The sequence below is a fragment of the Gopherus flavomarginatus genome, chromosome 1, assembly GCF_025201925.1.
Source record: "Gopherus flavomarginatus isolate rGopFla2 chromosome 1, rGopFla2.mat.asm, whole genome shotgun sequence".
Classification (NCBI taxonomy): domain Eukaryota; kingdom Metazoa; phylum Chordata; order Testudines; family Testudinidae; genus Gopherus; species Gopherus flavomarginatus.
In genome coordinates, this window is record NC_066617.1 from 247,838,406 (window position 1) to 247,855,998 (window position 17,593).

Below are 17,593 nucleotides of genomic sequence, written 5' to 3' on the forward strand. Positions count from 1 at the left end.
GCAGCTGAATTGCACCCCCATGGAAATGTGCGTGCCACCCTAACTGCACACAGACTGCCCTCGCCGTCCGCTGTGGCAATTCGGCACGCTGCTCGGGGGCAAAAACACAGGGATTGCCGCCCCTTGCAGATTGCCACCCCAAGCACCTGCTTGGAATGCTGCTGCCTGGAGCCGGCCCTGGCTGAAGCCAATCTTGCGAGCAAATTCTTAGCCATGTGTTGGTCCATGAGAAACAAGAATGAGGGTAGCACATGGTTACAAAATGGGCATTTTCTAATTCCAAGCTTACTAAAAGGATCGTAATTTTTGTTCTTCCCAAAATTAAAAGAAAAATGCAATATGCTCTAGCTAAAAGAATTTTCTTAGATTCTAGCCTTCCCTTTCCACAGGAGACAGAACAGGACATTTTAGAATGTGTCAGACAGACCTCATGAGGCTTCATTACTAAGCAACAGTAAGATACTACAGTGATTGGAACTATAAAAAAACCCTAAAATAGACAGCTAGAAATGGCTGTATATCAGATTGCGATGTGCAAGCCATCATAGTCAAGGTTGGAATGGGAATATGACGTAAATGTTTCTTACTCTGAAAAGAAACGGAGCTATTTACCGCACTCAAATTATAAGATATTTAGATATGCAAGCCTGACATTGATTCTGTGCTGCCTACACACGATTTTTTGGTGAGTCTTGCTATATTTGGTGTTTTTCTTAAAGCTCCTTCAGCTTCTGGAGGGAAATGGTTAGGAGAGAATCTCAGTTTCCATTAAAAAAAAAATAGGAATCTAGCCCTCATGGTTGTGGAGAAAAGCTTTAAAATGTGACCTGAGTGCATCCTAAGGGGTCAGAAACCAGAAGGCAAATAATGTATATTGGGTGCTTTTAATTTTGTAAAATCTCATGATTTTTGAGGCCTAACATGCTTTTTGAATGCTTAGTTGACTATATTGTTGGCTACTTAAAAACAATGAATTGACTATATTGGTATCCCGAGCTAGTATGTAAACTAAAATATACACGTGCCAATTGGTACTGCTAATGTACAAATACCAATGTACACGTGTACTCATAAGTCACTCAGGAACATCTGCTGTCACAGAAAGGGACTGGGCCATTTAGGTACAGCTCTGCACTGAAGGCTGTGTAAAACCAGGCTGCATTCCTCCTGAAAGATCCCAGTATGTACGTGTGATGGAGTATATACCCTACAATGGTTTGGAAACAGAGGGAGAGCTCAGTCAAGGCACCTGGTTGCAAATGGAAAGTTAGCTGGGGCCCAATTAAAAAATGAGTTCCAGCTGGGGGAGGAGCTGGGTGGTTTCTATAAAGAGAGGAAGCCCAAAGTGGAAGAGCATGTAGGAAGAGAAGTCTGCAGTCCTTCTCTTGGTAATAGCGCGACTGGCAGGGTTGAAGAGGAAGCTAAAGGGCAGAATTTGCCCTGGGATTGTCTCCTGAATAAAGAACTCTGGCATTAAGAGCAGGAGAAAGATTGGGAAGCCACTGGGGTACAACAAGCCCTGGCAATGAGCCCTGACAAAAGGGCAGGACCCAGAGCTCCAGGGAACTGTTCCAGTGAGGAACAGAACAGAGGGATAAAAGTTTGAGCCTGTGCATGGCAGAAGTGTTTTAAGCTTATATTTTTAATGTGGCATTTGTTGGAGGACTCTGGGGGAACCCTGTGAGCCTCTGGCCTAAAAGAAGGGTGAATCCTGCCTGGCTGTGGTACACTGAAGCAAGCGGGTGAGGACCACTGGGCCCAGAGTCAGGGGCCAGAGACCTGATGCAAGGTCTTGATATTATTTGTTGGACTCTGGTTTTTCAGACTCTGTTGGTGTGGGGGGTAGGGTGGAACTACAAGGGTATATCCGCACAGTAAAGAAAAACCTACAGCTGGCCCATGCCAGCAGACTCAGGCTCGCGTGGCTTGGGCTGCGGGATTGTTTCATTGCTGTTAAGACTTCTGGGCTCAGGATGGGGCCTGAGTTCTGGGACCCTCCCACCTCACAGGATCCTAGAGCCTGGGCTCCAGCCCAACCCCAGATGTCTACAGAGCAATGAAACAGCCCCATGGGCCAGCCACAGGTGTCTAGTTTCTGTGTAGACATCCCCTAAGTGACCTGGCTGGAGGGCTGAATCACAAGAAGAAGCAGAGCACTGCAGTGTCTGTCAGCAGGGGGCATTAGATGAGGAGACCCTGCTATGTCATGCCCAGCCATGAGGGGGAGGGTGGCACTAGTGAGTATGTCTAAAGCAAGGTAGTGTGCACTTTGAGACACCCTTCTGAGCTGCAGCATACTACCTACCATACAACTGGATAGCTCTAGGTAAAGACCGGGAGGGAATGTGGAACCATAATAACTCCACCTACTCCCTGCCTCTCTTGCAGTACTGAGTCCACGGGGGAGTAATTACACAGTAGCCCCTTTCTAGCATAGGGGCCGCTCTGCTGTCTGGCCCTTGTGGAACCATGCAAGGAATGGGGGCTCCTTACTCCCCACTCTCAGCTCCTCCATATAATGGCTAACCTGAGTCTCGGTCATGGTCTTGACCTGTAGTGAAACCCACACCATCAGGAACAATGTGCTAGGAAAAACAAGTGGCATACTGAGCCATATTGTTGAGTTGTGTATTGAGGAATCTATCTGATCAAACTACAGTTAAAGGCAAAAATAAAATGGGAAAAAGAAACTTCTTGCTAGCCAATAACATTATTCTCTGAGCCAGGGACTATCACTCCCTCCTGTATGAAGGGAAAGCCTTGCAGTTTTTTCAGAAGCAGCCATGTAGGAGTGAGTTGTCATCAGGACACAAGATGATAGGGATCAATATCATGGCCCCTGGAAGTCTTTCTTGGACTATGTGAAGTCTGAGTATCTCTGCTGCGCCTCCAGGAAATGCAGCACAGCAGGTGCAACCCAGGGAAGAGGTGCAAAGGTGGCTTTAAGCCACCCTTGTGCTCTTCTGATTCTGTGTTCCCCAAGGGCTGCTCCTGGGCTGCTGCACATAATCTCCTTACCACTTACTGCTGTCCTGACATGGTTCCTCCTGAGCCTCTGCCAGCTCTTCCAGCAGGGGGCAGCACAGCGTCTCTTATGGCAGCCCAACATAATGCCTACGCTGGGGGAATTCTGCCCCAGGGAATTGCAGGGCATTCATGGCTCCTGTGTGTCACTACAGTGGTGTATAAGGGGCAAATCCCTCCAAAAGCCTTCAAACATGCTGATGCTATGTAATGTGTGCAACCCTGAGCAGTGACATCTTAACACCTTCCTCCCTTTACATCTTCTTTTCTGTGTCTCCTGTTTTTTGCTCACTGCAGTTAGTATTTATAGTATAACTTTTATTTTTGGATGTAGTGTGGCCTGATTTGATGTGGAATGAATTTGAGAATTGATTTTACACCATGTTTGATGGTGACCATTTTTTCAATTATCAGAGGGGTAGCCGTGTTAGTCTGGATCTGTAAAAGCAGCAAAGAATCCTGTGGCACCTTATAGACTAACAGACGTTTTGGAGCATGAGCTTTCGTGGGTGAATACCCACTTCGTCAGATGCATGTAGTGGAAATTTCCTTTCTGGAAATTTCCACTACATGCATCTGACGAAGTGGGTATTCACCCACGAAAGCTCATGCTCCAAAACGTCTGTTAGTCTATAAGGTGCCACAGGATTCTTTGCTGCTTTTATTTTTTCAATTGTCTCTCATGTGGAAGGGACCAGAATCCATTACTTCAGCTTCTGTGGTTCTGCTATACCTGTAATGTTAATGTCAATATAAGTGTTGTTGGTAAAAAGACTGGACAGTAGGGCTATTTTGAGATGGCATTTTAAAAATGTAAAATATCTTGGTAGTTCCCAGGTAGATTAGTATCTTTGAAGGCAAGATGCACAGTAATTTCAGTGAGCTGCTGACTCAAAAGCTGCTGTGAGTGTTTAGTCAAGATGGGAATTTGAAATCACCATATTGGGCTGCTATGTTAACTGCATTGTTAGTGTTAGCTGAGTACAGTACGTACATGCAGAAAATGTCAGGTTTCTTTTATTTTCTATAAAATAGGTAAAAATCTTCTAAAATACAAACAGCAGGCATTTATATATTCAGGGCCTGATTCTGCTGCCTTTATTCACAGTAAATAGTATCTTACTTTATGAGTAGTCACTGATTTCAATAGATCTACTCATGTAGTAAGTTACCACTGAAAGTCAGCAATGCTGTCAGAATCTGGCCCTAAGTAAGTATTAATAAGTTCTTAGGAAATTACAGTAAATATTAAGTTTATCCTGGTTGTGTGGGGTTCTTCTGCAAACATGTTGTTGTTCAGCCAAATATAATACAATAGGGTGAGATCCTGACACCATTGCTCTGCTTTGCCACATCTACCACTTAGAGACCCACAGGGTAGAACATTGGTTTATAAAATGTCCGTTATTCTGTTTTAGTGGCTTGTCTGTTTTCCAATCATGATTCAGTACATGGCAACATCTTGGCATATCCTGCATGATGTGATCATATGTCACAGCATCATGCCTTAGTGATAGTGACTCCACATTTGGGAAGATTCTCACAGTTAAGCTAAAGCATAGAGCAAGCAGAGTTTCAAGATTAAAGCATGGGAGTGGGAGTCAGGAGATCTGAGCTATTTTCCTAATTCTACCATTCACTGACCGTGCACAAGTCACTCAAGCCTTACTGTGCAGCAATGTCTACTAGTTTGGACTGCCTCCCTTTTTTGGGTGCTAGTTCGTGTTTTAAGTTAGTCTTCAGAGGAAGTATAGCCCAGGAGGCAAGAGATCTGGTTTCTAATCCTGTCTCTGCTACTAACATGCCGTGTGATGCTATGGAAGCCTCTGTGCCTCCATTTTCCTCTCCCACCTACTGTCTGTGTAGACTGTAAAATTACTGGAGCAGGGACGGTCTCATGTTTTTGGACATAAGTGTGTGTACCAATCTCAGTTGGGCCCTGTAAACTTATTGGAGTTACTCAGGGAAACTGTGAGCCTTGTCTGAAATGGGAGGGTTGCTAAGGATACAATTTCATTTTCTTTCCCCTTCCTCACTTTCTGCTCTCCTGTTTCACTGAGACTCTTTTCCACCGTTCCTCTCATAAAAACATAAAGGAATTGTTTTGCCAAAGGGATACAACCACCTTCCATTGCTAAGGCCACTTGTTCATATTTTGCCTGGGTTGGCAATGGTTAACAGCTATTTCTATGTTGATGCATATGTGAAATAAGTTAGTGACTCCTCTCCAGTTTCTTATCAGAAAAATTGCAATTTCATATGACACTGGTCATAGAAACTAAACTAATGTCCCACCAATGGAAGCAAGTGCCTTCAGGATATAGATGTATTGGCCTTGAGATACTAAACTGTTAGTGCCTATGACTGATCTTTTCTGTGGACCAATAGACCAATGTTTTTCTGTCATGCATAAATTGCTGTGGCTCCACTGGAGTCGCGTCATACATTTGGGGTGAGGGTGGGGGTGGGTGTCAAAATGTTACGATACATTTCATCTTGTACACTTAAAAACTTTGTAACTTCCTTGGCTGGCTCAGTGTTTTAATGCAGTGTGATACTGTAGAGGGGATTGGAAATTGGGGTTGATCTTGGACCCTTGTTAACAGAGACAAGGAGCAATGTAGATACAGCATACTCAACCCTTTGTGATGGTCCCCTCCTGTAGGTGTATGAGCAGTGCTGACCAGGAGACATTCTCAGTGATCTCTAGCTGGTAGAATGGGTTGAACATATGAGGAACTTTTAAGTGGACCTGATTTGGGGACTGGCAGAGGGAGGATTAACACTCCATTCAAAAGCCCTTCATGTGTCCAATCCATTCTTCCTGACCAATGGAGGGCAGGTGGGAAGGAAGCACCTTCCACTAGCCAAAGGATTACATGCCCAAAATACAAGGTACAGGTTTCTTCAAAAGAAACAATCTCTGAATACAAAAGGGCAGTTGTATAGGAGTTAAAGCATACTGGGTATCTGAGGATTTAGGTGGAGAATTCCCATGCTAACAAGAGGAAGAGGTGAGGCCATGGCTACACTGGCGCTTTACAGCGCTGCAACTTTCGTAAAAAAAACACTCCCCTGAGCGCTGCAAGATATACCGCTGTAAAGCCTCAGTGTAAACAGTGCCGCAGCGCTGCAAGCTACACCCGTAGAGGATGTGGAGTACTTGCAGCGCTGGGAGAGCTCTCTCCCAGCGCTGGCGCTGCGACCACATCCTCTACGGTTTGAAGTGCAAGTGTAGCCATACCCTAGATACTGATCAGGGAGCTGAGAACAGGATCTGTTCCCAGTTCTGCTTCAGACTTTCCCATGTGAACTTGGACAAATCTCTTTATTATTACTGCATTCCAGTAACATCAAGAGGTCCTAATTAAGACTGGGATCCTGTAGTAATAGTTGCGATACAAACACTTAAAAAAACCCCACAATCCCGATCCAGCAGAGAATACAATCTCTGTGCCTCTGTTCCCCATCTGCACAATGGAGAGAATACTCCCCTACCTCACGGGGGGAGGAGTGGGAAGGGGGAGATTAAATGTAATTATTCTTTGTGAGGTGTTTAGATATTATGGTGATGAGGGCCTTACAATAAATAAAGCAAGGACTGGAAAGCAATGATGTAATATTGTCAATGGATAAAACAATGATCCCTGGCCTTTAGCTCTAATTCAGCGTTCTGCTTTGGGCAGCTGTGAATGTGCAGTAACTTTCCCTCAGCATGCTGTAAATAGGGGGTGCTGTGAGCAGTAGGCAGAGCTAGCTGAGAGCCAGAACTGCCTTGGGTACTAGGGATAAAACTATTTAGGCACAAAAGTTTGCACTTTGTTTTGTGCTGGAAACTCAAACTGAGACATTCTTTTTCTGTATGTTCTTATTATGAGGCTTTTGAACTCAGGTCAAAAACATATCTGAAGCCAATTTGTGTTAATTTTGCATCAGTGAGTTAAACCTCCAAGGTTCTGTCTCTCTCAGACCTGACTGCCCTGACTTGTCACATGTGGAAAACTGAGAGAGGTTTCAAAGGAAGTCTCCACCCAACCCTTCTCAACCTAATCCCCGATTTCACCTTTGTTCCCTTTGCCTTAAAAAATGTTTTCCAACTCTTTTTTTTTTTAAACTCGTTCTGCATGACAAGCCTCAGAGACACAGTTCATGTCCCAGTGAAGAGACTGCTTACTAAGCAGATAGTATGAGGCTTGCAACCTTTATAAACTTGTTTGTAACAGCGGGCTCTTTGCAGCTCTTTCAAAAGATGCTGATTGTGTCCCTGGAAGCCACTTTTTAAAATAACCATCAAAACATTTTCATTATATGTGATCTTATCTGTTTGGTTGCTGCCTTAGCTACTGATGGTGCACCAGATGCTCAGCTACTGTACTTCAGTGGAGTTATACCGATTTATAACAGCTGACCTACAGTTTACCCCAAACATGTCTGTAACCTGGAATTACTTATGATTATGAGCTGCACACACAAGTTCAGATTTAAGTGATGGAAAAGAGTGCCATTCAGGGCTCATGTGGTACAAAGCCTGTGCTAGCAATAGTTTCTTCTGAGCTCCCTCTCAACCCCTCCTTATCTCTTCTATAAATCTAGCTGAAGTAAATGTATTGGCTTCCAAAAAAAATCTAAAGTTATGAATTAGCTGAACTAACAAACATGCAATCTCTCATTAAAAAGAACCACTCTTCTGAGGAGTGGAGGGGAGCAAATGTGCTTATTTATAAATGACTCTAGGCATGGATGCTGGCTCCATGGGTGCTCCAGAGCTGAAGCACCTAAGGAAAAAAAATGGTGGGTTCTGAGTGCCCACCAGTAGCCCCCCTATCAGTGTCTCCCCCTCCTTCCCAGCACCTCCCACCCACCATGGACCAGATGGTGGGGAGGGAGGAGGAGTGAAGGTGAGGCGCACTTGGGAGAGGGAATGGGGGGAAGAGGCGGGGCAGGGGCAGCAAGAGGCAGGGTGGAGGTAGGGCCTTGAGAGAAGGGGTGGAGTAGGGGTGAGACCTGGGACAGAGCCAGGGAAACCACCCCCTGGTACATTAAAAAGTCAGAGTCTATGACTCTAGGTGTGAGCCAGGGAATAATAGACTAATAAGCAACTGAACCTGGCAAACTGGTTGAAAACATAATTAGAAACAGAATAACAAAACACCTGGAAGATCGTGATCTGATAGGGTCAGATCAGCAGTTTCTTCAAAGAAAAATTGTTTAATTGAATCTCTTTGGATTCTCTGAACATGTAAATAAAATAGTGGATAAAAGAGAACTGGCTGGCATAATTAATTGAGGCTTCCAAAGGGCCTTTAACAAGTACCTGCACAAAAGGCTACTGAAGATGGTAAGTGGTCATATGATGAGAGGCAGAATATTGTCATGGATCAAATACTGACAGGGAGCAAAGAGCAGGATTAGATGATCAGGTTTAATCAAGGTTTTGTACTAGGACCCGTGTTGTTGAATGACCTAGAAAGGGAGGTGAGCGGTGAGGAAGCAAAACTTGCAGAAGACACAGTTATTTAATCACCAGAATACAACTGCAGCATCCTTCAGTGCAAGAGTCCAAACATTTTTCTCCCCTTTCTAGCTTGTTGTGATGTTGTTTTACACTGTGGATGCTGTATTTTCTCGCTCTGCTATGTTGGTGGTGGTGGGGAGAGGGGATGGGTTGGTCTGTGTGTGCTCTGGCCCATTTGAACTAGCTGCCTACCTATATTAATTATGTCTTTAGTGTTTTTCTTATGAATCCTAGAGGTCTTTGTGCATAGGAATCTGCATATTTATATATATAATTTAAACACTTCATTATCATTGGTAGAAGTAGATGCTCACTGCTCAGTGTTCTGATCATTTTGGAGCAGAAAGTTTCCATACTCCAGAATAGATAGTAGTATCTGCATCAGACTTTGGAGATCAGAGGTAATTCCAAATGATTTAGAAAGTTTGGTGGCTACAGAGTCTATATCAGGGGTAGGCAACCTATGGCACGGGTGCCAAAGGCGGCACAGGAGCTGATTTTCAGTGGCACTCACACTGCCTGCGTCCTGGCCACCGGTCCAGGGGGCTCTGCAATTTAATTTAATTTTAAATGAAGCTTCTTAAACATTTGAAAAACCCTGTTTACTTTACATACCACAATAGTTTAGTTATATATTATAGATTTATAGAAAGAGCCCTTCTAAAAACGTTAAAATGTATTACTGGCATGCAAAACCTTAAATTAGAGTGAATAAATTAAAACTCGGCACACCGCTTCTGAAAGGTTGCCGACCGCTGGTCTATATATAACTTATTTACAGAGTTCTTAATATTCAGATTTTAGGACAGGCATGTCCATTAAAAAAGGGAGCAGGATTTCAATACATTTAACCAGAGCTAGGAAGCAATGAGGATAAAATTCACCTATTGGAGATGGACCACCACAAGCCTATGGAGCATGTAAGTCTCACATAAGCCCCTCTCTGAGACTTTATATAGGCCATAGGATTTGTGGTGCCCTTTTGTGCAGGGGTCAAAAGTTAATAACTAGAGCTAGTTGGGAAAGGGTTTTCCTGTCCCTCAAAAAACTTGAAGATTTTTTTGGTAATTTTCCCTTTCCCAGACTAAGTTGAAAAGTGAAAAGCTCAGATTATGATAGCCCCAAAATCTAAAAAGATAAAAAGAATGTAAAAAGTCCAGGCCCAGGGAAACATTGTTTTGATAACCGTTTCCATTATATTTTTAAATTTTTACTATAAATAGCTTAAATTTCTAAGCAAAACTGTTCAGAACTCGAAAACTAGATTTTTTTTTGTTTAGAAAATGTCAATGTAACATTTTTGACAACTTCAAAACTTTTATCAATTTTGGTAAGTAGGGTCAGTTTTAATACTTTTTTTCTTGCAAAAAGCTCTAGTTTCAGCTAATCTGCATTTTTCCCTCAAAAAAATTCAGACTAACTCTATTAACATTCCTTCCCTACAACAAAGACTGATTACTGTGACAATGAAATTGACAGTATATTACCTAGAACATTAAATACTGAGGGAAGAGGCCTCCTTCTCAAAGCTTTTTCAGTGCTGATTGGGCTCAACTCCCTTTGCAAATGGCAGTCAGCAATACTTGCCCTTTAGCAGTGTAATGGGCATCATACGACAAAAAGCAATTCTGGCCTTCATAGAAATGATCTAAGGTTTGCTTTTCTGCAACTCAATAAAATGTGCAGAATACCAGACTGAAAGCATCATAGAGACTTAAAAAAAAAGGAAAAAAAAGGCACTAGCTTGTTGAATAGAATGCCTGATATTTGTAACAGTCCAAGAAATAAACAAGTCAATGCCGCACCTCCTAAGTTACATAACTCATGCAGATGGAACAGTAGTGTCAAGGACAGACCGCAAGAGATGCCTAGAAATCCTTGAAACAGGACTTGAGAATATGATGGGTAGGCAAAGAGCCTAGGAGCATGGAACTTAGAACAGGATCAAGAGTATTAGGGAGACTTCATCCCTCTGCAATAAATCATGGGCAGGCACCAATAAATTAAACGACTTAGGAAAAAGTAAAAGGATATAACCCCCTTCTGCAAGAGCATCTCTACAGTGAGCCCATCAGCTGCACCTCTATGGCCAATGAATACCCAGTAGTGATAGAATCTTGACTCTTTAGTTCCCAAGGCACAAACGATGAGCTAAAAGAGAATCTTTATTAAGTGTTACTAGTATTAGAATGGTTCCGAGGGCAAGTGACTAGATTCATATCATTCGCCAACCCAGTAGACAACACCAGGCAAAAGTTCAAGTTGCTTGGAATAGCTTGGTGGGGGAAGTTAATTGGTATGGGTGTGCAAATGCATGCAAAACTATGGAGATAGTACAAACAGAAAACTGGTTTAACCAGATAATCACACAACATTAACTAGACATCTACCACTCCATAATGCAGCATTTCATACTGTCAAAACACTGGCAAACATTAACTCACAAACATTAACTACTTCATCTTCAGGGCAATCCTGTGACCAAAATTAAAAGAATATAATTAACACCATGATTAAAATGAGATTGTAAGAGTTAAGTCAGTTGTCTGGGCAGGGGGTCCTGTGGTCTGTGGATTAGACATCTGTCTGTCTGACCAAAGCAGTGGATTCTAATCTGCATTCTGACATTCATTTGCTGTGTGACCTTGAGGAAAGTCAATTAACTTGTCTCTGCCTCAGCTATTTACCTGTCTCCATATGGGTGTTGGGAGCCCCAACTGAACTCCTCTTGCAAAGTACTACCAAGGCCAGTCAGCAAACAAGGTATAAATACAGCTTCCAGCTTTGGGGCCTTGCTTGATTTACCTACATTTTTTTTTTTTATACTCAGGCCTGTGAAACTTCAGTGTGGATCAGTTTTGCTTTGGCAAATTTAGGGAGTGAGGAGTCAGTACCCGGCCTGTAATGGAAGTCATACTTTGAACTCGCCCATGGAAGAGATTAGCTCTTTCCCATAATATAACAGTTTTAATATAAGAGTGCACAGCTAGGGCCAAATTCCTTGCTAGTATCAACTGGTGTGGTTCCACTGACTTAAATGGAGATGAGTCTGTTTACACCAGCCCAGGACTTGGCCTCTAGAGACTGCATACCCAGGTTTATCCTCAGTTTCCTTTTTCTTTTTTTAATGAGGTTGCTACCACGTGGTTCATAAACATCCTTACTTTTAATATGGAGATGTGGCCCAAGGAGGCTATGAGTATTCACGTACTAAAGGGTATTACTGGAACTCTGGTATTTTTTACTCTCTTGCAGTTAACTAAGTTGATGAGCCCTCATCTGTGAAGGGGCTTAAGCACTGTGTTGCTGAGCATTGCTGCACCCAATTTAAAAGTACCTAGAAAATCACAGGAACAATGCTCTGGTCCACAGAGGCTGAGATAGGCACCTTGACTCCCTGTACAATGCATGGGAATAGACAGGTACCTTAGAAGGTGATCTACAAAAGCCAGCACCAGCATGCTAGGTGGATAGCCAACTAAGCAAGCAATGAGAGAGGCCAATGAGATGGGGAATATGCTAAGCCCTGCCCTTCTCACAGAGATAGGCACATTCCTGCAGCTTGGAGTTAGGTGGCTATCTCCGCATGCCATTTGCAAACTAGGGGAAAATAAGGGTTCCGTGGTCTGGGGGCGGGGGGTGGCTGAAATAAAACCTGGGTGGAAGAGGATCAGGACCTTCCTTATACTCTGGTGGAGAAAGTACTTGCTCAAGATGTGGGAGGCCCTTGGTTCTTCAAATCCCTTCTCTGCCTGAGAGGGGAACAAGTATCAGCTCCCTCCTAGGTGAGCACCCTAACCACTAGGCTATAGAATCATTCTAACTCTTTCACTGGCCCAAATAATTAAAGTGGTGATGACTTCAGTATTAAATATAAAGTGGGGGCAGTGGGAGTGACTCTGCAGCCCACTGTTTAGGGCACTCATCTGAGAGGTGACTGATCCTTGTTGAAATCCCTTCTCCCCTCAGGCAGATGGGGAATTGAAGTGGGGGGTTCCCAGAGCCCAGGTGAGTGCTCTAACCACTAGGCTAAAGGTTACAAGGCGGGTCTCCTTCCCAGGCCATTTTGTGTGAACTCACCTGAGGAGCTTGGTCCAGTAGCCAGACTGAGAATGCCGACCAGGTCAGGCCCCACAAGTGAGTTAGGTGGATGAAAGTTTATCTTTCCTGGTTTCAATTGTGCTGGGGCTTAGGAAACAAATCACAGGTATCTGGGCGCCTACAGTGAGGCTGCAGCATACATGTCCAGAGACAAAAACTTAGGTGCCGAGTTAGTTTAGGTGCCTACAGGTTTTGGTGGCAGCTGAGCAGGAATTTTGTGGGTTGCAGAAGTACCTAAAAATGGGACTTATCCAGGAAGGTACTAGGTTCCTAACACTTGTGGTGCTCATTATGTAACATTACTCCTTTCCCCCATACTCTCCAACCATCCCTTACTTTGAATTACTCCTGCCAATTATTTTGTTGCTACAGAGCGAGCTTCCATCCACTTAGGGTACTTATATTACTCCATAACTGTAGCCTCTCAGAGCCTAGCAATCTATAGTTGTCCTCACAACACACCTCTCAGAGAGGGAAGTACATTCATCCCTGTTCTGCAGATGTGAACTCAGGCACAGAAAGGCTAAGTGACTTGGTCCCACAGGAAGTCTGTAGCAGAGCAAAGACTGGACTCCAGGTGATACACTAACTACTGCACTATCCTTCCTCTTTAACTTCTGATCCTAAGGTCTTGTAGAATCTAACTTTAGCCATCTGTCTTAGGTAAAAAAATCCTGCATCTTGTCAGGGGGTTAGACTAGATGAACCTTGTGGTCCCTTCTAACCCTATGGTTCTATCATTCCATGATTCAAACCTAACTATAAACCAACCACGTGGGAAATAAAACAGCAAAATTTCTTTTTGTCAGTAACAGCGGGTTTTTTTAATATTGAAGGAAATGTCATGCCACATTTCACACTTTTCCTTGCAGAATTTCAACAGTGTAATGTACATACATGCAACCAGGAAAGCAATAATCTCCTGCTCACCCTGATTACCTATGAATTGCTTCTCAGAATCGACTCTCCTGCTCATCTGCCCACGTGATTACTCTTTCATTTTGCTTTCCTGCTACTCTGACTGCCCTCTGACTAGTAAGCATTCACTCTTTCTTTCCCCAGCTCCTGAATCTACGCTACTGTTCAGGTGTTTAAAATTTACTTCCATTATTTTCCCAGCTCCTCTTCTCCTGGAGGGCCATTTAAAAATGTCTTTAAGAGAAAGATGGAGAGGAAAACAGACTAGGTGTATATTGCTTATAGCAGGCTCAGCAAGAAATCCTTGTGGCCTCTGTGGAAGTGTAAAGCAGTCTTGAAGAGGATAACTTAATACAAACCTGTCTTACTATCACTGGTAACAATATTTGGTTTCTTGAAAACACAACTACTCCAACCCAGTACAGCCTGATCTGTTGGATGCCCCTTCTCCAAGCACTTGCATATTAAATCACAACACAGCTCTCACAAGCTCCTGGGTAGTGTTTCATCTACAATAAAGATATTCAGAATGCTGGAAGACTTCCCATAATGTGCCCCTATATATCTAGGAATTGCAGGGGTGTCCAAACAGTGAGCTGTGTCACACACCAAACGGTTCAATGCCTAGACACAGTGGGACATGCTGAAGATGACTTGCAGAGAACAAATTAAATGTGTCAAGTGGTAAGAGTTAGAGTGGCCTTTGGCACAAAAGTAATAAATAATGTCACCTTTATTTTTCTTTGTAAGCTTAAAATTATTTGTGTGCCAAAAGCCCTGCCTCCCCCTCCCCCCCACACTTCTTGGCACATCTGACGTATAACTTTACATTTAGATAAGTGCAACCTCCCAGTGCATTTTTAAAAACTTATTTCTAAATGTTTTGTGGGCTTTACTCAAACCAGTGGCATAATTTTTTGTTCTGCCTTCTTATGGGTTTATTTACATTTTTGAACCTCTATCAGGGTGGGGGAGAGGGGAAAGAGGGGAAGTAAATTGAATCATATTGGACCTGCTTTGGCAAAGCACTTAAGCACATGCTTATCTTTACGTATATGCTTAAATGCTTTGCTGAATTGGAGCCTCTGCTAAACTAAATACTTGTTACAGTATAAAGGTACTTCTCGCACTCTGCAGCATGCACATAAGGATTCTTTACTGTAAATTCAGTAAGGCCCTTAAATCTACCCAATGGCTACTTCTACATTATGAACTAATAGCTAACCAGGTTTCACTTTAAAAGCCATAGCTGTCACTATATCAAAGAACATTAGCAAACATCTAAAACCTTAAATGGGAGTGGAAGAATGGTTGGGGTACTAGTTTAAGAGTTGAGAAATGTAAGTTCAATTCCCTGCTTTATCACAAATTTCCTCCATTATCTTGGGTAAGTCACTTTGACATTCTATGCCTCAGTTCCCCATCTGTACAATGGGGATAATAGCACTTCCCTACCTCACAGGAACATTGTGAGGATAAATACATGAAAGATTGTGGGGTGTTCAGATACCATGATGTTGGGAATAACTTAGAGGGTGGAATTTTTTTTTAATTTGTATTGCAGTATGTAATTAGCTTCTCTCACACAAATCATATTTTCATGTGAATGCACATATCACATTTTATGAGTTTGGAGTAAAATCGATAGTCTGCTCTTAAACCTTTAAGTTAGGATCTTGTAATGCAAGTGAGTGACAGGACTTCAAATTATATTGTCATAGGTTAACATCATTGCACTCAACTGATGCACTTGAACCTATAATGACCCTGTAAGAAATATTTGGGTCTACACAGATGAAGCTGAGTCTTTTTTGCACTTCAAGGGAAGCGAAATCAAGTGACTGAGTTTGGTAATCATTACTATACATAGTGTTTTTACTTGTTATCAACATGATCACAAGACGACAATGCAAAACCAATATTAAACCAGCACACATACAGCAGATAAAAGCAAAGATTAATCTTGGTAGGATTAGAGAATTTACATTGATAGGATGTTTAGAAAAAAAAGATATGGGGGAGGGAGTTATGAGGGAAGAGTTAACTTGTTCTAGAGACTTGTTAAAAACCCTGACGGGTAACTTCAAAAGCCTTGGGAGACTTCCGTTCCACCTGGAATTTGCGTTTTGATTACTGAAATAAAAGATGTCTACTCTAGTAGCCTAGTCTGTACTTTAATTAAGGGCTTTGTATTTAAATATAGCCATACAATCCCTTAAGGTTATTTTTAAAGTAAGCTGCTGGCAGGACAGCATTATGGTGGATTACAGATTCAGGGTATCAAGAAAAATCAGCACTTCAACATACAATTTAGAGGATAATGTATGTGTCTGTATATACAAACAGTAGTGTGCGTGTATATATAATGTTTGTATGTGTATATATGTAGGTTCATGTAATAAGATATAGGAGTAGAATTATCAAAGACAAGATGGGCAGATTTTCCTGTTTTGCTAACCTCTAGATATCTGTACTGTATATTTGTAGTCAATAGAACATGACCAAATAGTACATTTGTAAATACAGTAAGAGCACAGTTGACACTAGGGAAAGTTCCACTTTTCCATACATGTAAAAACCTCAATTATTAAAAAAGTGATTTGGTTGCATCTAGTACTGAATAGGCATTGTTAAATACTCCCACTATCTGACATCCTTGTGACACACAGGTTGCCAAGAGGGATACACGATCTGGAAAGTAGCAGTGCTACATATAGTTTGCCATCTACTGGAAATTAAGAGTTCAGGGGGAAGACTGAGTGGGATCAGATCAGTCATATCTAATGAAAGATGCACATAAACTGTACTGACTGAAAATGACAAGCCAAATCAAAACTACATTCAACATTCTTAATTGTGACAAGAACTTACAGCTTCCAAATTTTAGTGGGCAAGCATGTGCATCCATGGGGAAGTCTTCGAGCTGCATGGGGCATTCAGCAGAAATGGTCAATCTGTGAGAAGAAAAAAGAAACAAAATCTTCATTTTACTCAGCCCTATGCAGGCCCTTCACTATGGTATCTGAGTGCTGACATAAACATACTTTACACGAGGACTTCTGTGAAATCAGAGCAATTCTCTGGTTACATGGGATGTGATATACAATATGGATAAGTGCTTGTGACATGGGCTTGATCTTTTAACTTTTATTCAGATGAGCAGTCTTTATCTATGTAAGTTATCCCAATGAAATCACTGGTACTATTTGCATGTGAGAGAACTAGTATGTTGTAGCCCATGTCCTTGGTCTGTTTGTGTCTTTAAATTGCAGCTAAAAGACAACTCCCAGGAGGCACTGCAGCAGCATAGCCAAATCAAAATATCCGGGGTTTTGGATATTTGATTTCTGAGGAAAATTTCAATTTTTCACCAAGTTAAAGCAAAAACCTAGAATTCCACTGAAAACCAGTTTTGATATTAAATTTATGGCCAACTCCCATTGTAAATCCTTCAAGGTAAGAATTGTCTCTTTTTGATGTTCGTACAGCACCTAATCTGTGCTGTACAGCACCCAACCCTGACTGGGACCTTTAAAAGCTACCAGAACAGAAGTATTTAATAATATGGGTAAGAGTAGCAGGATTCAGTTCTTTGCTTCATATTAGGAATGTCCACATGCTCTCCTACGTTGGAATAAAACTCAAGACTGTGATGCAGACATTCCATTTTCAGATTCTGTAGGTCAGAGGCACAATGTTTTTATCTCTGTACCCTGCTGAAGCCTGTGGAGAACAGCTCTGGTAGCTCAGTGAGAAACTTCTTTCCTTAGAACAAATCTGTGGCTGCACAAATAGCTCCCTGAAATACAAAAGTACACTTTCCTGTCATGAGAACATGTTCATGCAGCCACACCGCCTGACTATACACTAAATGCTTCATATTATCATGCTGAAGTGCATATTCTGGATACATAGCCTTCTCTCCACAGGGAGAATAAAGTACTGCAGTGATAAGAATGCCATACTGGGTCAGACCAATGGTCCATCTTGCCCCATATCCTGTCTTCTCACAGTGGCGGGTGTCAGATGCTTCAG

The 17,593-nt window shown here is 42.3% G+C and overlaps 1 protein-coding gene across 4 annotated transcripts in view; it reads right to left on the minus strand.

The window, feature by feature from the left end:
* Window positions 1–17,593, minus strand: part of GABRA5 (gamma-aminobutyric acid type A receptor subunit alpha5) — a 106,307-nt gene that overhangs the window by 39,654 nt on the left and 49,060 nt on the right. For all 4 annotated transcript variants that reach the window (XM_050932148.1, XM_050932120.1, XM_050932130.1 and 1 more), the window contains exon 6: window positions 16,430–16,512. In XM_050932148.1, the coding sequence (XP_050788105.1) occupies window positions 16,430–16,512 (83 nt within the window). The remainder of the gene's footprint in view (window positions 1–16,429; window positions 16,513–17,593) is intronic.